Below are 27,023 nucleotides of genomic sequence, written 5' to 3'. Positions count from 1 at the left end.
GGTTACCAAAAAACAAATGTTAAAAATCCAGGGCTGTCTAATGCCCTGGATAATAAATAAGTACTTCTTTAGTGGAGAACTACCACTTTTAAACAAAACACAAGAACTATGGTGCTTGATGGACCTAAACATCAGTACTTGTATAGTTTTTAACAGCAGGTCATTGTCCTTTGCTTACCTGAAAGGACATCTACAGTTCCAAACAATCACAATATTTGATGAAGTTACTGTTTCCCAGGTGGAATGTATTAACAATTTGAATTTGGGCAGTATGTATGTGCTGCAGAGCTTCCAGGTTTCTGGTGTAGACTTTCTTTTAGTTTTGCCTGAGACTTAAACTTTTCTCATTGGCTCCATACATTTCTGACTGAGATTTTGAATTGAGTTTTTAAATTCATAATAGCCATAGTACTAGGGAGATAAATGTCCATTAATGTTATTCTTCTCATTGTTGAAGCTAGAAACTGTTAGTAATACTTAATAAAGTAGAGTATCAATTAGGATAGGTGGACACTAACAATTTCTAACAGAGCTCTTTATTTTGCATTCTGAAAATAGGGTTCTAGGTTCTAGTTCAGTCAAGGTGTTTACATTAGTACTTCAGAGAAGTGAAGAAAATTAGTCTGAAAAGCTTTCAAAAATTTTTTTTAATCTTACTAATATAATGCTGATATAACTACTGTCAATTGATTAGAAAAGTGTTGAGAGATACTAATGATTGCATGACATACCATGTCAAGAGTACTATACTTTTAATTCCTGTGTAGAAAATTTATTATGTAAAAATGCAAATACTTCGACTTCTTTTTGCCAGCCTGTAGAAATGTGAACACATTACATGGGGTTACATCTCTAAATGTTCTGTCAACTTTCTCAGCTACTGAAGACTCCAGATTCCTCAGGCTTTATCATGATGCAGTACCCAACATAAATAAATAGTGGATTGCTAGGAAGATCTTCAGATTCATGTTCTGCCTAGGATTACATAAACACCATCTTTTTTAATGGGAGCAGAAAAATGTGTAACAATTTTTTAAAGTTCTGCTGCTTTCGTACAGTTTTCTTATGTTGGCCACTTTGAGTTACAAGACTTGCTGGAAACAAGTTCAGATGGTTTGATACTAAATATTAGATGTACTTTTGCTGTTGCTCTTCAGTTAACATGTGCTCTAGCTAGGTGATCAGAAAAAGAAAGCCTGCTAGGTATAAGGCATGAAAAAGTTGTTAAACAAAGAACTAAATTTATTGGATTTTACAGTCAATAGGCCAAAACCCAAGTTGCTGTAACTCTTCTGTCAGCAGTTTAGCAGTAAATGTTTTAAACTACAGTGATTACTTTTGTGACATTATTTGAAAGTGTTGAATAGTATTTCAAGTAAAGCAAATTGTGGCTTGATTGATCCAATTCCTTTATCTTTGATAATAGCAACCACAGTCGTCATTGTGCTAACGTGTACATCACAAAGTTTCCAGCCATTATAAAGTAATCTTTGCATTGATATTTTCAGTGCCTTTTTTGGATTGCTCTGTTGGTAATTACCTTTAAAATGTTTCTATTTGAGTGAAAATCTTATTTTTATAGTTTTTATATATTTATATAGTTTGTGTACTTGCTGATTTAGTTTTGGTATTTTATGTTCTGAATGAATGCAGCACAGTAGAGCAGCAGGGGCCTTCTTCTTCAGATGTTCCAAGCACATCACCTGTACAAAGATCTGTAATACATAAACCATTCACACAATCACGAATTCCTCCTGATCTGCCAATGCATCCAGCACCAAGACACATCACTGAAGAAGAGCTTTCTGTCTTAGAAGGCTGCCTGCATCGCTGGAGGACGGAAGTAGAAAACGACACTAGAGGTATTGCCACAACCTGGAGAATGTTGTTGCAGTTGGAAAGGATTTATGGAATTTGGAAGGGAGAGAACTAGTGTTAATGTCTGTGTGTGTGATGAGTTGTTTGTTTCATACGTCTCAAATTGCTTCTAGGACGTAGGAAGGGAAGTCAGTTACACATCTCAGTAGACTGGCAGCGTGTAAACTGGAGATGCTGGGCATTGAGTGTAGTATGCATTGATGTTCTATCAAAGGTTTCTGTGTGCGTGGTAATGGAGAGAGCAAAACGAAAGTGGAATCTACACTGAAGGACCGTCTGCACATGCGTTCTAGCTGTCACAGTGATATTGGGCTGGGCCTGTGTTGTAACTTGATGTTCTGCAGAGGTGTTTAAGGCAGAGTAGCCCCTTCAGCAAGGAAGAATTTAGCTCATTTCTGAGCAAAATCTTTTTTGAATGGATAGACCTTATGGTCTGTTTTGATGCCATGGGGAAAACTAATGAAGTAATTTTACCAGTGGAGGTGGAGTTAGTTGAGTTTTAGGAAATGAGCAGTAGTGGATCACAAATCATTGTCTGCTTTCATTTGAGATTTGGTGTTTGGCCAATAGGTAGTTAAGCAGATGCAGAAAATGTGAGATGTAGCTTTGTTTGAGCCTTTTATGAGAAAAAATAAAGATGTAGCCTGACACATTATGCAGCCTAATAAAACAGAATTTGTATTCTTATTTTTCTTTTTAGATTTACAAGAAAGTATATCTAGAATACATCGAACAATTGAATTGATGTACTTTGACAAAACAATGATCCAAGTAAGTATGTTTTCTGTATCAGATAAGTAGATGTTTTTGTCACTTCTACTAAAATTCTTAGATGCTTGAGAAGTGAGCAAGTATACAGCTATTACATGCAGTGGCTTGAGAAATCTCATGGAAAATCCTAGTGGGTTTTGCAAGCTTCCTGATTATGCACAGTCAGATGAAAGAGAACATTGCAGTATTTTACATATGACATGAGGTGCATATAACATGATGTATGTAAGTTTTAGCAACTTCGTGATGAAAAACCAAAATAGGTTCCATCAGGTCTTTTGACTTGAGAGCAGAACTTTAGTTTTTATACAACAGTAGAATTTTCTCACCCTAATTCAACCTGATTGCTAGGTAGTGTCATTTCTTTATGGTGACAAAACTATTATTTTCTTTTGCTTTATACTCAATGTTTACTGCCACTGCAAATTGCAACTTCTATACTGACATTTGGGAATTTACAGCTCCTGGTTTTAGTTAATAATGTAGTTATAATAATAATTAAGTTAATGCCAACATGACTTTTGTTTTTTAGTGTTTTGTTTTTCCTTTGTCTGTTTTGTTAATCTAAGGAGAATTTTAGGGCAATTCTTCTGCTCAGTAATGAAAATAGCAATTTTAGAATGCTTTACTCTGGATCTATGGCTCCTGTAGTATTTCTTGTGTTCACATGTTCATGTTCACTCTCTTAAACGTGTTTAAGGGTAAAGCTTACTTCCTCTGCTACTTTCTGTTAGTAGCAAGAACTGTTGTCCTTCCAAGTTAGATCTGTTCATCTTATTTTTCCTTGAGATGTGTTTTCACTTTGTACACAGCTTGTATGTGGCAGCTGAACTCTGCTGCTAAGATTCTCAAGCAGACTCTGTAAGATGGCTTTCTTTAATCTTGTTACAGGCAGGCTTTTTATTTTTTAGTAATACTTGTGATGGGAAGGCTACAGTCTATGTAATCTAACACTAAAATGAAGAAATTTGTTGTTTTCATGCCCAATTAGATAGCCTTTGTTGGCTTATGTTTTCATAGGAGGAAACACATTTGGATGTATTTGTCCTATAACAAGGATACGTCAGCAGTCATTACACTGGAAAAATTAGATTATTTAGTAAAACACTTTTTTTCTAGTACATAATTGTAGATTTTATTTTATTTTATTTTGAAAGAAAATTCCAGGAATAGAGGAAGATGTAGTTCTGCAGAGGATGTTTCTGTGCCACACCTGAAAGCAGTGATGTATGTTGCTAAGTGATTGTTAGGGGACATTTTTTTAAAAGGGTCTCTGGACATCTGTTGTTGCCTTAGAATAGAAGGAAAACATGAGGAGAAAATAAGGAGCTTCTTAAGAAGTTCATATATGCTCTATTATGTATTCTGCAAATAGAAATACTTTCCTTAAAGAGTCTAGTTTTGTGTTTCCAGACCTTATTGACTCAAAAATAAAAGCTCTTCCTGTAATTGTATTATTTAGAGGAGAAGATCAATACTGCAAATCTTCTCCAAGGGAATGGAAGAATATTAAGCTGTCCTGTTGGTCAGATATATAGTGAGTCAAAGGAAAGGAGACTGCTATATGCACTCACTTCTTTGCTGTTGTGCCAAAGTACCCATACAAATGAAAAAGTTGAGCTGCAGAAGAGTAACTTTCACTTCCAGTGTGTGATTTCAGACAGGTTCAATAGCTAAGTATTCCCTTTGTGACATAAATTCCTTATTTTGCTTCGTCCTCCTGAATGGATAGACTCTATCAACTGCTTATTTCATTCCCCTTTTGCTTTCTTCCTTCCATGAATGTGCTGTGGGGGAAAATAAGGTGCCAGCTGGTGCTGGAGAAGCAACATCTAGTCTCAATTTGTACTAAAGAAAGCTTCATAGCTTGTTTTCCCAAAACAAAAAAATACTGTTGTATTTAAAGTTCAGAGTTGACATCGGTGGTTGTTGCCGTGATACCACAGATGTCTTTAGCAATAACCTGTATGATAGGGTACTGTGCATGTCTTAAAGAACGAACGTTCCCCTCTATTTTTGAAGTTGATAACGTAGAAACCAAAAAGGGAAAAATACACCCAAGTTGGCTTGTGATGGTGAAAAGGTTTGCTATAGTGACTATTCACTGAAGATGCTGAGACTGGTAGCTTTATCCCCTTTTGCTGGTTTTGCTATTCAGACATGTAACTGTCACTGTCAACTGGATCAGGTAAAGTCATACAATCTAAGATGTCACAATTACCATTTGAAAATGTTGTTCGTCTAAGAATGTATTGTTTCTAATCCTCCTACTCTTAAAATATTAAGCTGGCCAGTGATGCACACTGTGAAGTATTCTTCTTGTCAGTTGTATTGTTAGCATTGCAAGGATGCCATTCTGGTTTTCATAATTTTTTCCATCAGGCTGCTATTTTGGTTTGGGGTATGTTCTTCTTGTTTTGTTTTGTTGCCCTGATATATCTGTTCTGTAACTGCGTGTGAAGAGGGTATTGAAGTTCCATTTCTGTTTCGTAAGTAGTAAGTGTAAGCTATGAAGCTTAATGCAGACTGTTTATTTCGTCTGTTGCCCTCGGCCTTTAGTTGTCATTGGTATATGGCACACTGTAAGAGATGCCTGTGTGTATCAAACTTGCCTGTCCCTCAGTCACAGACTTTTGGGGAGCATATGCCTGGAAACTGAGCATGGATGACTGCCAGTCAGCCCTCCAGAACTGGAGGAAAGTAAAAGGATTTAAATTCACTCGGGATTGTACTGTTTTGTTTTATAATGAGGAAATTTTATCATTGAAGTCTCAGGAGACTTGGTTTACCATTTTTAATCAAGATCTGCGTATATTTATATGCATGTGCACGGACTGTCAATCTCTTTAAGAGAACTTTCATGTGGTTTTGATTAGATGTTAACCCCCCCCCCCCCCCCCAGCACATTCAGATTTAAGGACTTGCTTGAATTTCTTCTTGGGTTTGAGAGATTTACAGTGTGGTTTGGTCTCTGGGATGACATTCTGTTTGACTTCAGCTGCAGTGCAGTCAGCCAGCTTTACAGTTCAAAGGCGGTTGCAAAATCTTCAGCATTTCCATATAGTCTGAGAAAGAATAATGAGGTAAAAAATAACTTCAGGGAGTTTAAGTTATAGTTGGATGTGTATTTATGGTTTACTGATTACTTTGGTGCTTAAATGAAATTAAAAAAAAAAATTTACTACAGCTTTTTAAGTAGCTGTTTTATCCACAGTACAGACTTTTACTGCAATAAAAGTTGTCAGGTTTTTCACCCTAGCTAAGCTGCTATCATTCAGGCATAGCAGGGAAGATTCGTTTTTTCTATTATGTTGCATGTACTGTTTCAGGAGGTTAAAACAGGCCAATCACTAAGATACTTATAAAAAGCTTCTAAGTAAGGAAGCACTCATTCTACTCTTTGTTCTTCAAATTTCCAATGACTTAAGTAGGAGCTGAGTATTTCATTCCTCTTACTTGTCAATGAGCACGTGTAACCTGTGATACTTTTTACACTGGTCCAAAAAATCATCTTCCTTCTCTGCAGGAGGATAAAGAGAGGATCTATTTATGTGCTCCAGCCTTCTCTTTGCAGTGCTGTAATGATACATTTGACATACGAGAAGAACAGTTGTAATTTTCACTGGAAGAATTTTACTCTTTGGAAATGGAAGTACTAAAAGTCCCAGTTACTCCTTTAAATAAAATCACTTTATAGCACATAGAAAGCATGAAGTTTATTACCTTGAATTCACATATACCTTACAAAATTGAGAATAAAGTTATTGGGTCAGAACTAGAACAAACTGTATATGCACAAGAATGACATACTTAGTCTCTTTCTAGAGATACAAGAACAGTACGAATATTTAAGAAATTAACAGAAGAGGTTGTCTTGCAGTAAAGATAGCAGAGCAGACATTTCTTCTGCAGGCTTGCTCATGTGCTTAAGCTTTTAGCTCATAATGGTAACTCAAATAATTCAAAGTAATTTTGCATAATGGTTTGCTGATTTTAGCTTTTTGGTTTTTCGCTGTCATATTTTGATCCTGTTTATTTTTGTTACTTTTAATGTGGCAATTATTATTGATGGATAGTCAGAACAAAATGCTGACAAGGACAGTTTGATGATATTTTGTTTGTTTTCTTAGGTTCCTTATAGATTGCATGCTGTGTTGGTTCATGAAGGTCAAGCCAATGCAGGACATTACTGGGCATATATTTATGACCACCATCAGAACAGATGGATGAAGTACAATGACATTTCTGTGACAAAGTCAACTTGGGAAGAGTTGGAACGGGACTCTTTTGGTGGTTACAGGAATGCCAGTGCATACTGTTTGATGTATATCAATGATAAGGAACAGTACTTGATAGAAGGTAACGTAATGCTTATGTTTTCAGCATGATGTAGAATTACTGAATGCATTTACAAGAAGAGCGTTTTCCTGGTGGATTTCCAGATCTTCGAAACAGCTTTAAAAATTATTGAAAATTCAATTTACAGTCACAGTTGTCAGTGAAATTGCTTCTACAGATTAAATAATTTATTTTCAATTTTCAGGTTAATAGAGATAATTGCAGTGTTCCTGTATTATTAAGAGAGCAAAATTAACTAAGTTTGCTAATTTCTGAAGATTTTGGATCATCATATGCTCAGTGTTTTGGAGGTGTTATCTCCTGAAGAGTAGAATAGAAATAAGGAAATGTAAAGTGATCCTTGACATTAAAATCTTCTTTTCTTCATAAGCTTTGGGACTCACATGAACTTTATTGGAGAGTGGAAACATCACACTTTGCAGGGTATTGAAATATATCCCTATATAGACCCACCACCAACCATATGTTAAACTAAAGAAATGTATGGATTTTGATTTTTCTTTTTTCAGGTTATGTAGTTATATGTGATTATAAGGCTCTTGTGAAAATACTGGGAGGGAGTGGAAAGTTCCTTAGTATGATATTTATAGGCCCTGTTAACATTTGTTAGGAGTCTGATTGAAAATGGCCAGATTCATAGAACTGTAGAATGAATCATAGAGTGGCTTGGGTTGGAAGGGACCTCAAGGATCATCAAGTTCCAGCCCCCCTAACACAGGCAGAATTGCCAGCCGCTAGATCAGGTACTAGATCAGATTGCCTAGGGACCCATCCAGCCTGGCCTTAAGCACCTCCAGGTGCATTCAAAATTTCTCTGGGCAGCCTGTTACAGTACTTCCTCACTCTCAATAACAGATGACTGAAAACTTTGTTCCAGTTTATTCATGGAGTTAAATGCTAGAATGTGCATTTGTTCAGTTTTTAAATGAAAACTGATAATAACCTTGACAATTCTATGCTACCAGGTTAATGGTAGACTTGCAGCTATCAGGTTTATGAGCTCTGTAGTAATTTGGAGGTGGGTTTCCTGGGGGAACAGTTAAAGCTGATTAATCCTTCAGTACTTGATATACTATCACAGAATTATAGGGATTGAAAGGGACCTCTGGAGGTCCAGAAGTCTTATTGTTCAGAGTAGTAATGATCTGATGATGCCTGAGAATTTGTCTGAAGATTGAAAGAGCAATAGCAATATGTTCTATTAGTAGAAGAGTGCCCAATGTTGAGAAAAATTAAAAGTAAGACAGTTTGGGAGATTTGATGTAGTATTACATGCTTTAAGTAATTCCCTTGAGAAAATTTAACATCTATTTTTTTCTCCCTATTTTTTGTCTGAAATATAATTTGTATTTTACTACAGAGGAATTTAACAAAGAAACGGGGCAGGTACTTGTAGGAATGGACACACTACCTTCTGATCTAAGGGATTATGTTAAGGAAGACAATAAACGTTTTGAAAAAGAACTTGAAGAATGGGATGCAGAACTTGCTCAGAAAGCACAGCAGGAAAAATTGCTATCTCAGATTCCCAGAGCTCCAGCACCCTCACCTGCTCCAGGTTAGCTGTTTCTACTTGTTTGTAAAAGGAATAGAATGAAAAATCATTGGTTTGCATATAAATTGTTTAGCTGCTTAAAAAGGGAAGAAGTATTAATTTGTGTAATCTTGAATTTTAATTATTTACTTGACCAAGGTAACTGAATTTTAGTTTTTATTTTTATTTTTTTTGTCTTCTGTTTCTTTATCTTCGCCTTTTCTCTCCCAGTTTTGTGCTTATTTTTTATTTCGTGATTATTTTGCAGAGTGAAAATATATCTGGAATTCAGTTGTCTGCAGATCATTTAGTGTACTACTAAAATCTACATAGATGCTCATTTATTTTCTCAGTTGTCCCTAACATGATTGATCATCCCTTACTCAAGCTTTAATGATCTCTAGTCAGTGCAGGTGTCATTGTTCCTAATGTAAAATTGTGAGTCAATTTATATGAAAATGTTCAAAATGTCATAAGGCACAGACTGACGAAATGTTGGATCTGTGAATGATGTGACCTACCTGCATCTTCTGTGTGGGTTACCTTATCTGTGAGATGATGATCCAAATAAAGCTGCTGAATTTAGAGTTTATGCTTCTGTTAACGTATGGAATTATTTTATTTCTGTCACTAAGTTCAAGCGGGAGAACCAGAATATTTAGAACAGCCATCAAGAACTGATCTTTCAAAGCACTTAAAAGAAGATTCTGTACAAGCGATCAATAAAGCTTTAGCTGAACAAGAAGATAGAAGCCCAGAAGCTATAATGGATACGGTGAGGATATTTTTAAGCTCGAAGTAACTCTTTTATTTTGCAAGTGCAAAGGATGATAGCTGCTCAAAGGTGAAGGGGAGGGGAGGAAAAACAAAAATGAGCGAAAATATATTTGTTCTTCAGGGCCTCTTGAACACTACAAGTCCATCCAGAAAGTGTATACTATGTCAATGAACATAGAAGTAAAATACTGTAAGTAGGTGTACTCTCTGTGATGGAAGTACTTGCTGAGAGTGCTGTATATTGCTCAGATGACAGTCATATTTCTGCCCCGCCATCAAACAACTTTTCAAAATGTTAGATGGTTCAATTTATTTTGAGGAGTTAACATTGACATTCCATATAAACTACTTGAGAAATGCTGTTTTAAACATTGATTTTTACCAGAGTAATTTGAGAATGTGAGTTATCTTGAAAGAGCTATGGAATTTAAAATAGCTTTCAAATAGAGTTTTTTTCTGAATATTATGTTTATGGAAGAAAGTTCAAAAATGGTCAAAAAATATGTAATATGATAAAACTCTTAGTTCAGCAGTATTCTGTAGTTTTAGTGCAAATTACAAGTTTGTGAAAATTAACTTTGTGATTTGCTTTGTGATTAAGCAGATGTATATGTTATAATGCTAATAAGAATTACTGTTGGGTGATACTGTTTTCACTTCATGTCTGAATAAATACTGATTGCAAATTGGAAATTAACTGCTTCATGAGCTGCTAAAGAAACGTTTAAGTTCTTTCTTTCAGCAAGTGTGTCTTGCTTCTGTATATGAATAGCCAATATATTTGCCAGAAAAAAAAACGTATCTTTTAAAGTAATATATTTGTCTGACTTGGAACCATATACCATGGAATGAGACATGCAAAATGTATAGTATGGCTTCTTTGGACACAGCTAGTAACAAATAGTGATACATAGCGATACAAACAATTTAGATATGCTCAAAATTTCAAATATGTTTCCTAAATTCTGGTACATGTTCTCTTTAAACAAAAGCAGTCTGGGCCCAGATAGCTTTGGGGCCAGCAGGAAAATTTTTTAAAGCTGTTGAAAATTATGTGACAACTTGTTAACTTTTCTACCTGAAATGTATTCTATCCCTTTTTCCTGTGGTGTGAGGAGAACAAAGGAGCATGCTTTCTCTGCTAAATCAAAATCAAAACCAGCAGGGAAATTAATCATATGTTAAGATGTACTCTACCACTAATAATTTAAGCTACTGCATACTTGGCTTTGTTGAGTTCTCAGAGCAGAGACCAGTGAAATGGGAGCCTGTTTAATATGAGTTACCTCTTATGTTAATGCCTCTTATACTTAGCTCTGTGGTAGTATGGATGATCTCTGAGGGAGTAGCCATGCGGGTATCCAGGTTGGGATAAAATGTGTTGCCTGATGCTATCCTCTTCCTAGGGTCTCTGGGTATCCTTCTGGTGGGATTTGGAAGAATCTTAGAAACCTGATTCCATGGATCAAGTTTCTCTGTTTAGGCTCAGTGTTGTATACAATCATCACCTTAGATCTTTGCAAGATAGTGGCTGGGAAACTGCTGAGTGAGGCAGATACAGGCCTACTTATCCCAGTTATTCTGATTTCTACTGCCTTGTTCTGCAACGAAGGGAATGGTTCTTCAAAAGCAAAAAGAAAAAAAAAAAAGAAAGAAAAAAAAAGAACACCTACAATAAAACAACCAACAAAACAAACCCAACAACACAAAAACAAACCAAAATCCCACAAACTCTCTTATTTAGAGCCATTATGCTTTTCAAATATAAAGCTGCTTCCTAGGTAATCTGAGGCACCTCTATTAATGGATAAGAGCTACCCTCTGTTTACCTGAATTTAGATTAGATAGAACTGTACTTCCTTTGGAGTGTATCATCATACTCTTTAATTGTTCTACTTTCATCTTCATTCTGATGTGCAGTCACATATCCCTTTCCTCCACTTTTTGTTTGTCCATTTTAGAAAAAGGAAAAACAGCATCAGAACATACAACAGAATTATTGGTTACTTGCCACATGATCATTTGTGTCCATTTTCTGCCCTTTGTTCTTTCTATTTGTTTCTCTGCAGTCTTCCTTTGTATTTCTGCAGTGCTGGGTGGTGTAAATGGATACTGTGTGCGTTTCTGGAATTTTTCTTAGAAAATAAAGCCATTATGATTGCTGTAGAACAGCAGCACAGAATTCTTTCTGCACTCCGTGATTGCTTAGATTAGAGTTGAAGTGCTGCAAGTGTTGTAAACTGGCGATCATAAAATGATAGACTGCAGTAGCTGAAATCATCTCCGTTCTTTACAAGCTTGTGTTAACATAAGAATTTCAGTGACTAACACAATCTTCCTTTGTATCTCTGTGCAGTTATTTCTCTAAAAAACAGACCTTTTGAGTGTAACCCACCTTTATATATTCTTTCTAATACCTTAATTGCTAGAGGCTTTTTGTGTTTTTTTTTCCAGTGCATCAGAAAATGTTAGCCTTTGACTTTTTGCCATTTCTTAGCATGAATTCTTCAGATACCTTGGTTATATTTAGTAACTTTTTGGTGGAGGATATGACAATATGAAAAGAAATGGTGGTTCACAGACTCATCCTTTTAAAAATGCTTTGACTCTGTTGCTGCAGAGCTGCAATAGTGGCATACTAGTCTATGAAGATGTAATTTGTGAATAAAAGAAAAAATGATTTTTTTTAATAATTCTATTTTAATTGTAGAATGTGCTACTTAAAGTAAACTGTAAGTAACTAGAGAATATATATTCATCATTTTTGTCAGAAATGTACTTCTAAAGTGCATTTCATTTTATTTGATCAGCCTGTTAGCTTGTGATTTTCTCTGCTGTGTGATTTCCCCCTCCCAACACACATACTGATCATAATTTTCTTCTGCAGAGCTCTCATAATGCCTCAGCTCAACCAGCTCCTAACCAGCGAGTTGTAGAGGTGGCGATTCCTGATGTAGGGACTTTTGTGATTGAGTCAGAGGAGGGGGGTTATGACGATGAGGTACATTTGATTGCAATTGTGTGCACCGCTCCTACTTGGTGCTTTCTTGTGCTGCCTGATGAGAATTTTTGGCATGTTTGCACATCATGACACCTAACAAATTTGTGCATAACTATATGCTTAACAATTTGTAACCGTAGCGATGTCTTAATTTGTAATGAAGTATGAAAGGAAAGCACTAGCTACTCTAATTGGGCACGCTTTGCATGGTGCTGTGTACACTGGAGGTATATTTGTCTTTTTAGCTGTGGAAGTTGAATGTTTGTGCTAGGCCAGATAATCCTTGAAATGCTAGTGGTAGCCTGTGGACTACTGCATTATTTTAAGACTATAAGGATAGAGAGTGGTGTTGTTAATGTTTGTGCTTTCTTGTCAGTCTAATAAAGGCAATGTTCAAGTCCAATCTTTTATTTGCCAATGTTAAGCTTTTTAGACTTTGAGGATTTAATTATCCACACAAATAATCTGAAATTGATATGAGTGCTGGAAGCGACTTTTTTCCCAAGCTTAAAAAAGTAAATTGTTGGGTTTTTTGCAGTTCAGACCCAGAGTGGTAAGTGTCCCTGATACTATTTGAGGAACAGATGGTAGAATCTCATTCTTGCAGGAAACAGTACTTTCTTCTGGCCTACTTTAACAACAGAAAGCAGCACAGCCAGGGTCAGTTCTGCCTTAACGCTGCGTATTCCGTGTTTGTTTTGGTTTGGGGTTAGATCTGATGCGGCCCATATTCTTGGCTATCTGGGCATGTGTTATTGGTGGGCTGTGAGAAGCTTTTGCTTTGGTGCATAAAAGGATATTTCAGGAAGTTCTGTCCCATAATTATCAGCAATTCAACTAAGAGTGGGGGATGATAAAATGATTTAAATGCCATCATCGCACTGAGTCTTCTCACAAGTGTGCAGTCTCTTTTAAAGTCACCTTTAAAGATGTGCCTTTTTTCATTTTTGAGGCACTCTTGTCCACATGCCACTCCTTTTCCAGAGGGTGCTAACTTGCTGCATAATTTTACTGTTTCTTTTGTAAGCATATTTGCTTTTTTAATGCTGTTCTTATGTGTGGGGAAACTCTTCTGGAGAGTTTAGGGCTCTTCATCTTCTTGTCTTGAAGGCCAGCTTTTGTTGCTGTGCCAGTTGTGTTAGCTAGATTGTGGGCAGGGAAGGAAGGAGTGTTTTTCCTTGCTCACAGATATCAAAGAGAAAAGGCCTGTCTGAGTATCCTGCAGGTATCATATTGTTTGTGCTTAACTGATGTGAGTAGCTGTGAGATGTGTGTGTTATGTTTGGTTTTGTGTTTGTTAAATGTTTTGGTTTTATTTAAAAAATTTGTCTGGAAATGCTTCTGGAACCAATTGTGATTGTAGCAGTGAGTCCATTTACTTTGATGTTGAAATATGTATGCAATACACGAAGTGTAGTTCATTTGTTTGTGTCTAGTGTATATGAAGTGTGATTGGATGATTATCTGAAGCAGTTTATTTTATCCTTTGGTGGCCATGTGGTAGCATTCAGCCAGTACGAAATTCCTGATGGATACTAATGCTGAACCAGTGCATGCTCCTTTCCTTGGAAGTTTTGACCATGTACTTTTCAAATTGTACTTGACACACTTGTTCAGTTTTTGTTAAGCTTCCTTTAAGTCGTATGTTTTGCAGTAGAAGTGTATACACATGCCGTGATTGATTTGCAGAACACGCACAACGGTTTTTGTATTGAAACGTGCCGTTTCAGTGTATGCATGCATTAAGTTGCTTTTTTATCTTGCATGAGACTAAAAGCATATTGAATTTAAAACTCAAAATATTAATCATTCCAAACTTTTACCTTAAATCCCTTATGGCAGGTCATGCTGACCCCGAACATGCAAGGTATTATCATGGCTATAGGTAAAGCCAGGAATGTTTATGACAGGTGTGGGCCAGAAGCAGGGTTCTTTAAGGTACAACTAACATTTTCAATTTTTTCTCTGACTTTTTTTGTTAGATATACCTTTTTCCTCCACCCTTCAATGCATATTAAGACTGTTCCAGCATATATAAGTATTCTTCTATGGCATCAGTCTTCCATTTAAATATTACTAAATTATAATCTCTGCTAGGGAGCAATATCTTTAGCTATTTCCATCTTCATTTAGCAATGTGCTGCCTTGAATTCAAAAGCTTACATATCTTTTTCTATTTTACTTCTTAATAATAGCCACAAGTAGCAAGAAACCTGGATGGGTAATCAATAAGAATATTTACTTTTTTCCCCTGTTCATAACAAAAAGTGTTATGTTAACAAAGACTGTGTGGGACTTCAGTGTTTTCACCAAGGCACACCAGTGTTTAGTCACTTGTTTTTTGTTTAGTCATATTAACAGAAATGTTCTTGTGTTGTCCTTAAAAGATTTTTTAGTAGATCAAAATCATATTCTTTTGTTTTGATGTCAATACAGTTTATTTGTGCAGAGTTTTATTACTGGGAATTGGATGTTACACTCATTGTGTTTGTTAGTCTACACACTAAATAGATTAAAAGATGCATTAGTTTTATTAAATACACAAACTTCTGAACAATTTAGCTTCTAATTTTTTGAGTTTTCAGAGTATAAAAAGGGAATTACTTTGACATGTTGTAGAATCCTCTCAAATATGATGCTTTATTTTTATCTGCTGGAGGAGATGAAAAAGTTTCTTGCCTGTCCTTGAGTAACACTGTTTTCTATTGAATTTTTATGGTACAGTTATACTGAAAGAAAACATTTGAAACTCCCTCCCAAAAAAGGCCAAAGGAAAAAAAAAAAAACCTCAAACCACCTCTATAATCCTTTGCAATGGAAAAATTTAAATCTTATGTTTGTTTGTTTTTAATTTTTTTTTTAATGGATATTTTGTGAAGTGTTATGACCATGTTGCATTTGTCTCTGTTTAACATGCCCACCGTCAGGCATCGAAGAGACAACTGCCATAGCCTTTATTTAATGAAATGGGTTTTGTTTGGGATTCAGTGCTGTGTTTTTGAATTTCTCACTTAATGACAAGCTGTTTTAATTGAAAAACAAAACAAAAAACCCATGCTGCTCTTATCAAACCAGACATTTTTTGGAAAGGTTAATTACACTGATTGATTTACTTATTTTCAATGTGAAGTGTGTTTTGATGATGAAAGCTTCCTGATGAAAACCTCAGTGGAAGTGTGGAGGTTAGGGGCAAAATTTGTCTTTGAGAAAGTGTTTTTAAAACTAAACTAAGTTGTTGGAGAGTAGAAGTCTGCTTACTCACTTTCTGCTGAATCCTGTTCAAAGCAACTTAGCACTGCTGAAGCATGCTACATTTTTAGTAATGCATTAGTCTGGATGTTCGCAGATGAAGTGATTCTACTTAGTACCAGGTTTAATATTTTGAAATGTATGAGGTGAAAACCCCTCCTATTTCTTACAATTGCTATCAGAAAGATTCTGTGATATTTTTATACTGCTATGCTCTGGTTTTGTTCATGTGTTTGTTTTTTATAACAAGTGTTTACAAAAGACTGAGGTTTATTTCTATGATGTCCTTATTGAAGTGTAATGCAGGTAAAACCCAATTAATGAGGGTCATTGTTACTGCCCAAGTTTGATTCCTACTTTACCTCTCAGACTTCAGACTTAACCTATTGCAAAGCAGCTAAGATCTTTATTGATCAGTCATACTTATCTAAACTTCATTCACCGTTCCTTGCAGTATGTTTGCCTTAAGATTTTTATATATAATTCTTAGTGAGAATCCTAAAGCTTATAATACTTTTTCCCGTATTTTGTTGAAAGGAATAATACTGGTTTAGTTTTCTTCTTTTCAGTATATAGAATTCATGAATCTGTAGCATAACGTTTGACTTTTTTCTAAGTATGTATTTGAAAATCTAAATTTTCTTGCCTTTTTCCTGTTTGAGTAATTCTCTGAAGAATTAAATGCAAAATAGCAATAGCTTTTTGTTTTGTGCCAACCTCAGAAAAGCGGCTTTAGTAACTTTGTTATCTGTGTCTGTTTTCTAATGGTAGAATGTCTAATGATGCAAGATAATAGAAATACTTATGTGTGACTTTTGATAATTATCATTGGTTCTCCAAATCTCTTTTTTAATAATAATACATATCATTAGGATGTAAAAATATGAATATTAATGCAGAATGTTCTTTTAAGTTTTGAAGTTCTCCACACACTCTCTGTTTAAGTCCACATGAATAGTATCCTATTCATGTGTTCAGTCTCAAAACACAGCATTTCTTGGTAAAGTTTAGTAGCCCAAATTTCCAATATTTAAATGTAAAGGAATATTTTACTGCCAGGTAGAGGCATAAAGGGATTTGTAATATTGAATAGGGCATTTTCTGCCTGGTTTGTAGCTTTATTTTGTCTGTATGTGGTATTGAAACTACTAATGTGTGAAGCTGCTGTGTTAGGTTATTTCTTTCAAATTGGTAGTAATGTTAGCCAGCAGTTTGATCACCTGCGTATTTTGAGAGAGAAATTATGGAGTATATTAAGATTTGTCACCATTTTTCTAATTATTTTTCTTGTTGCTCTTGGTTGTGTTGTGTAGTTTCAATGGATAATTTCTAATGAACATAACAGATGAGATTTCTTAAAATCTAATGTGCTGACAAAGGAATCTCTTCCTATAAGCTCTGAAATTGGCCTAAAATACTCAGTGAGGAGTCTGTCCTTGCCTTATGGGAGGCTAACACTGACCATATTGAAGTATTTTCTGTAGAAACCATGCAACTCGATTTTTATTTTACAATGATTTCCATTCTGACTTACTGTTTTCAACATCTCACACGTTCATTAAACTTTACCTATAATTTATTTGTGTATTTGCATTTCAACTATGTATTAGGGGTACTTCTGGAAAAATCCTTAAAATGAAATGTCTGTTATACTGCTTTAGGACAGTTCATGCTTAATGTCCCTCTTTAGGGACCAGATAAACCTTCTCTCAGGGTGATATAGTGAAGGACTGGGATTGCTTTTGAAGTACAGGTCCACTTGGGGTTTTGGTAGCCCTGGTTAGGGAGAGGCAGGAGCAGCTTTGCCATTTGTTTATTTTTTTTTACTGTAGTTCAGACTGTTTAGAAGGGTCGGATATGGAATTGTTAAAATTCTTTTGTAGTCAGTGGGCCATGGACATGAATTATTCCTAGTATCTGAAAAGGCTGAGTTAAAAGCCAGAAAGAATAATGTATGTTTTTAAAATTATGTAGGCAATTAAGTTGGAATATACGCGTCTGCTAAAATTAGCCCAGGAAGATCCACCACCTGAATGTGATTACCGTTTGCGTCATGCAATAGTTTACTTCATCCAAAACCAGGCACCAAAGAAGATAATTGAGAGAACGTTACTGGAACAGTTTGGAGATCACAATCTTAGCTTTGATGAAAGGTAATAAGATCAGCATGTCTCTCTTCCTGTGTTTGTGTGAGTTCTGTGTAAAGACACTTTTATATTCAGATATGCATGTAGAGAAAAGAAGAACAGCTTGTACGTTTGGCTTTATCTTCTAGTTAATAGCTTGAAAGTATAAAATGCGTAGAAGAATAATTTTATAAAAGTTTTAATCTCTATAAAAATCTCTATAAAAAGAATAAACAAGAAGTTGGGTTTTTATTGGTAGGAAGTAAGGAAAAATCCTTAGTGTTGCTCCTAATTGTATTCAGTTCTCTGTACCTATGTTTTGGAGCACTTAAGGCTGTGAAATCTCTGTTTCTTCAGTGGCCTGAAGCTCAGCAGTGGAAAACAAAGCCTGACATCTCTTAAAATGAGACATCAGACTAGATGAATAACTTATTTGAATGCAAGACGATGTCTTCTATACTTGAAATTTCATGTACTTATAAAACAAAATAAAAAAATGACAGGTAGAGAGTGTTAGTCTGACTCCTGCTTATTGACAGCTGTTAAATCTTTGGTTCTAATCCTCTAACATTATTTTCACAAAGTGAGAGTTGGGGAGCTTCAAGCCACCTGAACTTCAAATTTGAAAAAACAGGAAAAAAAAGAGTAATGCAGCAGTTTAGTTAGTAAAACAAGAAGTAATTCTTAAATGGCATGGCTGTGCATCACATGTACTAGAAAAGTATGCCTTCTGCTGATTATGCAGTGCATAGTAGAAAGCAGATTTTTCACAATGTTTCCATGCTGTTTTGTATAAGGCTGTACTCTAAACTGCTTGAGTTTGCTGTTTTTGTATAGATGATATTTTTGAAAATTTCTCTTTCATGATATGTTGTGGCTTTTTATAAGGTGCCGTAACATAATGAAGGTTGCTCAAGCTAAGCTTGAAATGATAAAGCCGGATGAAGTAAACATGGAGGAATATGAGGTCAGTATTTCTTATGCTGTAAGTTAAACTGTAACTTCAAATAATTATCAGTAAGTTGAGTTTATCTTAGCAAATTTCTTTTTGTCCTACACTGAGAAGATGAAACTAGTTCCTGAAACATTATTTATTTCTAGGAAAGCTGCTCTGACCAGTTGATCTAAAGCCATTTTTTCCTCATCTGTAATTTCAAATTCAAATTTGACTTGAGCCACAGATAAATGCCAGCGTTGATTCTGTCCATACTCCTTAACATGCTTTGACGTCACTAACAGTATTTCATAATGTAACACCATGTGAGCCAATTGGCTTTCTCTAGTCAGAAACTGCTGTGCGTTGAAGGAATGAAAAGGATCTAAGGCCAACCTTAAACATTTAGAGAAATGGGTCACAAGGTTCAGGGGCACATTTGTGTTTTTTGTCCAGCTTTTTTTGTAGCCAGTCCCATTCTCTTACTAGCATCTTTCTCTAGGTTCTTTCATTTGCTAAGACCATACATTTTCAATTTGATACTTAAAAAAAACTTTGAAAAAAGAATGGAGTAAATTGCAGACATTATACAAGTTTGACTTATATTTAGCAAAACACTTCATCTCATATTTAAAGCTAAGTCTGTAGGTGTCATTATTACATGAGTTCCAATTCTGTGTGATACTGTTCATTAAGGCCTCTGAAAAGGCCTTATTTATATCCTGGGCAGATTCCAATGCACCACTTAAACCTCATTGTAACATTTGTAGGTCCAAAACAGCTTGTTCAGGAGGACTATGGGAATAATCTTGCCCTCTTGAGGCAATAAGGGAGTGGGAGGAATCTTCTTCCCTTACAGGTACATGCCACCTTCCTGAGGCAGATAGTTGGTGATTACTCTGAGGACTGTGTCACTGATTATCCAGTATGGGACTGACATTTCATAGAACCTTTCTCATGCATTTTGTGTTGAATCTGTAGGTGGCTATGTATTACGGTATGTTGTCCCTTACTTAACTATTAATGAATGATTAAAAGCTGGTTAACCAACTGCAAAAGAGACATTCTTTTGTCGTGGGGCAGTCACCTGTAAAGTGTATTAGTAGTCACTTTGTATAAGTGGTGATGCAGCAAGATAAATGTTTTGCACCAACATAAGCATTGCCATAGTCTCAAGTACTCAACAAGCTATACAAGCCATTTAGGGCATTCAGCGTGTTCAGGCATTTTCTATGTCTTCCTTAAATGAAATTTAATATTCAGTTTATATATAAGCTTTCTTTCACTTTTTGAGTAAAGAACTGTGCGTAATGAAAAGAAGAAAAACAGAGTGTTAGCCTTTCCTTTTTTGAGGGGGTGGGAAAGTAGCGATTCTCATAATTCTGACTGTGGTTCTCCAAAAAAACTTTTGTGTTCCTTTCAGTTCAAGTGGTAATGTATTCCTGTGTTTTGTTTATGTTTTTAATAAAAATCCTACCTGAAACTCATTTAGAAATATTGTAGGAATTTAAGAATCTTATTTTCATTGAGAGAGGGGGGATTCAGACTGACTTTTCCATCATACAAACTTAATAGGAGTCCTTATCACTTACTGTGGGTATTCAGCACTAAGTGTGTAAAATATTTGTATTTCATGTTTGTGGATGAAATTCTATATACCCTTTCTTATATGCAGAGATGGCATCAAGACTATAGAAATTTCAGGGAAACAACCATGTTTCTCATGGTAGGATTGGAGTTTTTCCAAAAAAAGAGGTAAGTGGTAGTATAGAACTCAAATGTGATAGAGTGATTTGAAGGCAAAATGTAACACTGATAAAGTTAAAAGTTATTATTAAAATTAAGAACTGTTTAATGTGTTCTTCATTGTGTTTAAAATTTATTCAGTTCGTTAATTTCTTCAGTCTCACATCTAGATCAGTTTCCTGCAACTTCCTACTTTTAATCTCCATTTCTTTGTCTCTTATCAAACCACGAACTCTTCTCAGTGCCCCACAAGCACTTCTTTTTCTCCTTTCCTACTCTGAATGGTCTCTGTATTCCTCAGACATAAGAATCTTTCTTCTCTTGTACCATATGTGCACATAAATGTGGACCTGAATAAGCTTGAGAAGGGAGCTCACGCAAGCCTAATGAGGCTCAACAAGTGCAAGGTGCCACACCTCACTTGATGCAGTTCCAGATACATGTACAGAATAAAACACATGGAAAATAGCTGTGCAGAGAAGACATGGGGGAGTTCTGATGGATGAAAAGCTTGACATGAGCAAGTAGCGTGGCTCAGAAGGCCATCTGTAGCTTGGGCTGCATCAAAGGAGGGCTGGCCAGGAGGGAAGGAGAGGTAACTATCCCCATATATTCCTGCCCTTACAAGGCCTCATCTGGAGTACTACCTCTGGGCCAGGGGCCCCCAGCACGAGAAAGATACGGAGCTCTTGGAGTGGATCCAGAGGAGGACTATGAAAATGAGAAAAGGGCTGGAGAACCTTTGTGTAGAAGGGCTGAGAAAGCTGGGCTTGTTTGGCCTGGAGAACAGAAGGCTCTGGAGACTTCCTTGCAGCTTCTTAGAGGGAGACTGACTTTTTATATGAGAGGATAGTGATAGAAAAAGGAGGAACAGTTTTAACATAGAAGAGGGGAGATTTGGATTAGATGTTAGGAAAAGAATTTCCTCAAGAGGTTGGTGAGGCACTGGCGCATGCTGCCTGGAGAGGCTGTGGATGCCCCACTGCTGGAGGTACTCAAGGCAAGGTTGGATGGGGCCATGGGTAGCCCTGCTCATGATGTAGGGGTTGGAACTAGATGATCTTTAAGGTCCTTTCCAACCCAAGACATTCTGTGGTATCTATATGCCAAACTTAGTTTCTTGTTTGTATGTTGTGTAGCAAATTGCTTCGTAGTTCTCTTTCTTGTCGTGTATGTTTCCAAAGAAAAAAAGCTCTAACAAAACAAAATGATAATAACATACTTATTTCTGTAGCAAGCTGTGTGTTTGTGTAGTGGTTAACACAATGAGCCATAATTTTGGTTTGCTACATTGCAAATGTTAGTACGTTTACTAATAATCTAAATTGGCACATCCCACTTTGTTATTATTAAACAGCTGGTATATGAAAGTTGGTCAGAAGACTGCCTGACTTAATTGGAAAAAAAAAAAAAAAAAAAAAAACCACCAACAAAACAGTCTGGTATTGCTGGATCCCTTACAGAGGAAAAAAAAAGACATCAGTGTGATATGTAGGAATCCTGTTTCTCCTGGACATCATGTGTGCTCCAAACATGAAGTAGTTCTGGTTCCTTAACTCCAGGAATGACAGCTTTGGCCACAAAATTGCAGTGTTTTCACTGTTCTACTTCTTACTGTAATATATTCTCCTTGGGCCAGCAGGAGGTAAACAAACAGAAACCACAAACAGGTTTCTGTTTGTGCTGAGCAGTATTTTTTTTTTTTTGCTATCTAGTTTCTATGTTGATTTGAAAAATTAGAGTGACCCAGTTAGAAAACAAGCCTATAATGCCCAGTTGTGCATTCTGATATTGGCAAGAAATGTAAAAAAAAAAATACGATATTATCAGACTCATGTGCAGGAGGTATAGTGTTCATTTGCTTTGGCAGTAAATGCAATTTCGCAAGTACTTCAAGTTGTATTTAATACAGAGGCACTAGGATTAGAGGTAAACAGGTAAACATGCTTTAAGGGATGTTTGAGGATCGAATATCCGTTGACTTACTTTAAAGGCGTCTACTGAAATTACGCTGCTGTGTTTCAGCTACTGGTTCCCAAATGCCTGAGGTAGTTATTGAGGTTTACAACTTGTTATATTTTTAGAGGGCAGTGCTACTGTCCATGTTCTGAAAATGAGACTAAACTGATCAACTATTTTGATTTTCCTTCAGTGTTCCCTTAACTGTGAAATCATAAACTGTAGCTTTAAATAGTTATGAAAACATGGACTTTAATAATTCAGATATGACCTTCAGTAACAGGGGTTTGTTTTGAGGGTGTGTTTTTTTGTTTTTTGTTTTTGTTTTTTTTTCCCCAGAAACCCATCTCCCTAAATTGACAAACTTTTCTTACTTGAAAAGTCAATTAATGTCTTGTAGTGCTCAATATCTAGGTGGAGCAAAAAAACAGCCTTTACTCAGGGAATCTGATTTTCTTAATGGTGCTATGCCAAGCAAACACAAACATTAAAAATGTTTTTACTTTTTCCTTCCACCATGCTAATAGCTTATTTTTAGAGGTGTTGTTACTGGTGTGCTGGGCATGGAAGACTGTACTTTGAAGACAAAGGAAACAACAGTTTCTCAGTATTTCTGAAAGTTACCCGGAATATGTTTTTTGCTGAAGTTTTTTGCTGAAAGTAGGCATGATTTAAGAGTCATGCCTGCCTTCATAGTTCACTCATGATCCTTTATGGTTGTTGACAAGGCCTTTTCACTGCAGATAAAGGGTCTTTGAGGCATACCTTCACTGATTATACTATTGAGTAGGAAACTGCTGTGAGTGAGGTGAATGTAGTCAACTAAAGAACCTTGGCAGGGCATTTGCTTGTAGCTTGTTCTTATGGTAGTGACTGAAAGGCAAACAAACTCTAGACCTTACCAGTTGGATTCTAATTTTTTTTTTTTTTTTTAAATAATATGATTTTTCAGCTTTGACAATTTGTTTTTTGTAAGCTGTGTTAAAATTTTGTTTATACATACCTGTGCTTTCCAAAGCCCAGACCCAGTTAGCTCCATATTTCTGTGTATCATTTTAAGTTCAGACTTAACAAACTGGAACTTAAATGCACTTCATATTTGAAAAGCTAGCATCTGTTTGCTTAATTTAAGCTAAAGTAATATTCCTTGGACTCTCAAGGTATATAAGATATTTGAGCCTGGCTTTAGAATAATGGTGATGTGAAATGGCTTTCCTTCCTGTGATGTAACACTATTGCTGGTTCAGGTAAGGATTACACAACTTGCAGACAGAGCAGGAAAAGAGGATCTGGGAATTAGGCAGCTGCCAAGTACAAGTTTTTAATTTGGATCAACTGAGTTGTTGACACTGTTAATTCAGCCTGCAGTTTCACAAATAACTGAACCAAGAATGGAAAGGAATAGAAGGTCTGACTCCTCTGGCTTTGTATCCATCAATCCCAGTTTCTTGCAGTCATGTTTTCCACTGTCTTCCTACGTTAATGTTTCTGCTGTCAAGTCAGTTGCATTAGTTGGTGGCTTGGAGAGATTTTATGAGCAGAGAGACTTGAGAAGAGGGCCATAGAGAAGAGAACTTCCTGCTTTAGAGGACACAGTTTTATATTTTGAGGGCAAAAAGACAGAGTAGCAATTATATATATGTCATGTATTGCTCAAGTAGGAAATATTTGGGATTACAAGAAAAAATAGTGATATTTGAAAGTAAACCTTTAAGTAACCACTGCTATTTAAAGTAACCTTTTCCCTTCCTTTTATGTTGTCTTGTTGGGAGGCCTTACTGTAAGTCTTGAGTTTGTCTATTTTGGAAAATTCTGACATGTATTTTTCATGTATCATGTGCTCTGTGTGCTCACACATAAGTTTTAGCTACTTTTAGTAGTTTGATGTTTTGGTAGTTTATGCCCTAACCTTGATCTTCTGTTCTCACTAGGAGTGTATAATATACTGTTCTTCTAATACTCCATTAGGAAATTTCTCTCCCTAGATTTTTCTAGTTGTTTGAATAAAAATGACACATCTAACTGCTTGGTTATAGCATAGTTGCCTGAACTGCTTTTCTGGCTGTCTGTCATGACTGGGTTTCTGCAAGTCAGAGAATTAACAATTTAAGGTGTTAGCTGGAAATGGTATGCAGCAGCGTGAGGGGATTTAACAGGGCGGATGAGATCTCTTGATTATTAACTGTTAGGTTCTTAGGTCTTCTTTTACTCATCCTTCACCAGTTAGGAATGTATTTATTATCTGCATTTAGATTACAGACAGAAGTGCCAATAGAGAGATACTTCTGGTTTTGAAATGCTCTTGTGGCATCATACATCACTTTGGATTTCATTAGTCCAGAAAAAAACTTAGTGAGGCTGAAAGTTCACAATTTATTTTTTAGGTTAATTTTTATTGGTCAGGCATAGAATGCTATCAGGGTAATGGCAATTCTAATGTGACATGAATGCATGAGGGAAAAAAAAAAAGCTTTCATGTATATTCAAGGTTAATCCAAAGCTATTTTTGAAGTGGATGAAATGATATAGGTTTATGTCAGTGAGCTTTGGATCACACTTCATGTGCAAGTTTATCTAGCCTGATAATAAAATACATTATTCTAATGTATACAAAACAAGAAACTATGTGGTAGAAAAAGCAATATTATGAAGAGATGGATGGGGAGGGTTGGATTTATAGTCAAACAAGTAAGTGAAATTACATGTCCTATGAATAACACAGTAGTTAACTTGAAATAGGTGTTACCTGGATTTGCATCTAACAACTTCGTTTCTTTACTTTGCTTTAGCTATATGGAAGCCTTGCTCTACCTTATCTATGCTTACCAGAATAACAAAGAACTCTTGTCCAAAGGCCCATACAGAGGGCACGATGAAGAGCTGATATCTCACTACAGACGAGAATGTTTGCTAGTAAGTGGAGGGTGAAATATACTACAAAAGTTGAACTTTCCATTTAGCTTTAACAAATCAGGCAGTGTTGCTGTATTTTCAAGAAACCAAAAACCAAAAAAACTTTCATTAAAAATTACGAAGATTTCAATAAGAAAAAGGTGAGAGGAAGAAGTGTATGTAGTAAAAATAAAGAATGTGTTTGTTTTAAGTAATCAGTTTATCATTTTAAGTGGTGTGCTCACTGCCACTGTGTCTGGGCTAGGTAAAAGCAACACTGGACAGTATTGGTGGGTGAGCTCACAATGTTACTGCAGTTGGACAGGGACACAAATATTTAGAAAAAGGCATCAGTAGATGGTGAGCTTTTTCCTTGATTGTGTCACCTGTTTCTTAGCAATAGCAAGAAAAGGCAAGAGCAGGTGGTAGGACCTCAGTCTTGAAAACGAGCAGCTGCAAATGTTGAGTTGGCAGGTATCAACTGAAGTGGCCTGAGGAATAGTACAAGATCAAATGGTTTAATAGAATGTATGTATCATTGCTGTGAATGTTAAAGCTCAGTTGTTATTGCAGATTTGCCATAAGGCAAACAAAAACAGAATGGTAAAATGTGAAATGCTGTATACTTAAAGAATTTCTTTTTTGTGGTGGTACATGAAGAAACTAAATGAACATGCTGCAGCACTGTTTGAATCAGGAGATGATCAGGAAGTAAATAATGGCCTGATCATTATGAATGAGCTTATTGTCCCGTGTTTGCCATTACTACTGGTGGATGAAATGGAAGAGAAAGATATTGTTGCTGTGGAAGATATGAGAAATCGTTGGTGTTCCTATCTTGGACAAGAAATGGAACGTAAGTATTTATTAGAGTATATGATTTTTAGTATTTTTTTAAATGTCTTGGTTTGTATCTTGAATGGAGCCTGAATCCTTTGTGTTTTGGTAACATATTTTGAATTACCGTGGCTTTTGAATAGTATGTACACATCTAAATGAACAGCAGTTTTTTCCATGTATAATAATGAAGGTCTGCAATATTTTCCATATGTAACAGTGCCCTTAAAGGAAACTTTTTTTTTTTTTTCCAAAAGGAAAAATGTTGAAGGGGTATCTGTGCCAACATCTTCCTAGGAACCAGTGTGTTCTTCAGTATGTACTGAAGAAAGTGCATTATTCCAAGTGAAACTCTTCATGCTCCCATCCCTGTTTAAAAAAAAAAAAAAAAAAAAAAAAAAAAAAAAAAAAAGTAAAAGAGTCAGTTTGGGGCAGGACAGGAAGAGGAAAATTGCACCTGTGGACGTAAAAACTTATGGTTGTGTTCTTTTCTTTCACTTGCAGCTAACTTGCAAGAAAAGCTGACAGATTTCCTGCCAAAACTACTAGATTGTTCTACAGAGATTAAAGGTTTCAATGACCCGCCAAAGTTACCCTCCTACTCCACACATGAACTGTGTGAAAGATATGCCCGAATCATGTTGTCACTCAGTCGAACTCCAGCTGATGGAAGATAAATTCTGCAACCTTCCTGAGCACATTGTATAAACTTTTTTAGTTCTTAAACCTTGCCTTCCTGTCACAGGGTTTGCTTGTTGCTGCTATAGTTTTTAACTTTTTTTATTTTAATAACTGCAAAAGAGAAATGACTGTACAAATTTTAGCCAGACTGCAAACAATTAAAGCTGGGAATCGCATGGCGCTCAGTTGTTTCAACCAGAATTGATGCAACTTGCAAGTCTGATAACTATGGCAAAACTGCTTTTTTGCCACTTCTCTGTTACAGTATTACTTTGCTTT

At 35.9% G+C, this 27,023-nt stretch overlaps 1 protein-coding gene across 4 annotated transcripts in view; it reads left to right on the top strand.

Annotated features, from left to right (window-relative positions):
- USP25 (ubiquitin specific peptidase 25) overlaps positions 1-26,773 on the top strand; it is a gene marked incomplete at its 5' end in the record, with an annotated part of 90,022 nt that extends 63,249 nt beyond the window's left edge. The window contains 13 exons of one of the 4 annotated variants that reach the window (XM_079534654.1): positions 1,654-1,862; positions 2,579-2,649; positions 6,780-7,008; positions 8,369-8,566; positions 9,178-9,317; positions 12,207-12,320; positions 14,163-14,258; positions 17,544-17,722; positions 18,584-18,662; positions 20,305-20,384; positions 25,124-25,247; positions 25,887-26,082; positions 26,568-26,773. In XM_079534654.1, the coding sequence (XP_079390780.1) occupies positions 1,654-1,862; positions 2,579-2,649; positions 6,780-7,008; positions 8,369-8,566; positions 9,178-9,317; positions 12,207-12,320; positions 14,163-14,258; positions 17,544-17,722; positions 18,584-18,662; positions 20,305-20,384; positions 25,124-25,247; positions 25,887-26,082; positions 26,568-26,740 (1,888 nt within the window). In that variant the 3' untranslated portion in view covers positions 26,741-26,773. The remainder of the gene's footprint in view (positions 1-1,653; positions 1,863-2,578; positions 2,650-6,779; positions 7,009-8,368; positions 8,567-9,177; positions 9,318-12,206; positions 12,321-14,162; positions 14,259-17,543; positions 17,723-18,583; positions 18,663-20,304; positions 20,385-25,123; positions 25,248-25,886; positions 26,083-26,567) is intronic. The other 3 variants (XM_079534655.1, XM_079534656.1, XM_079534657.1) reach the window with 3 other exon arrangements.
- Positions 26,774-27,023: the final 250 nt, after the last annotated feature.

Source organism: Tetrao urogallus (genome assembly GCF_951394365.1).
Source record: "Tetrao urogallus genome assembly, chromosome: 1".
Classification (NCBI taxonomy): Eukaryota; Metazoa; Chordata; class Aves; order Galliformes; family Phasianidae; genus Tetrao; species Tetrao urogallus.
This window is presented reverse-complemented; position numbering and strand designations above follow the sequence as displayed.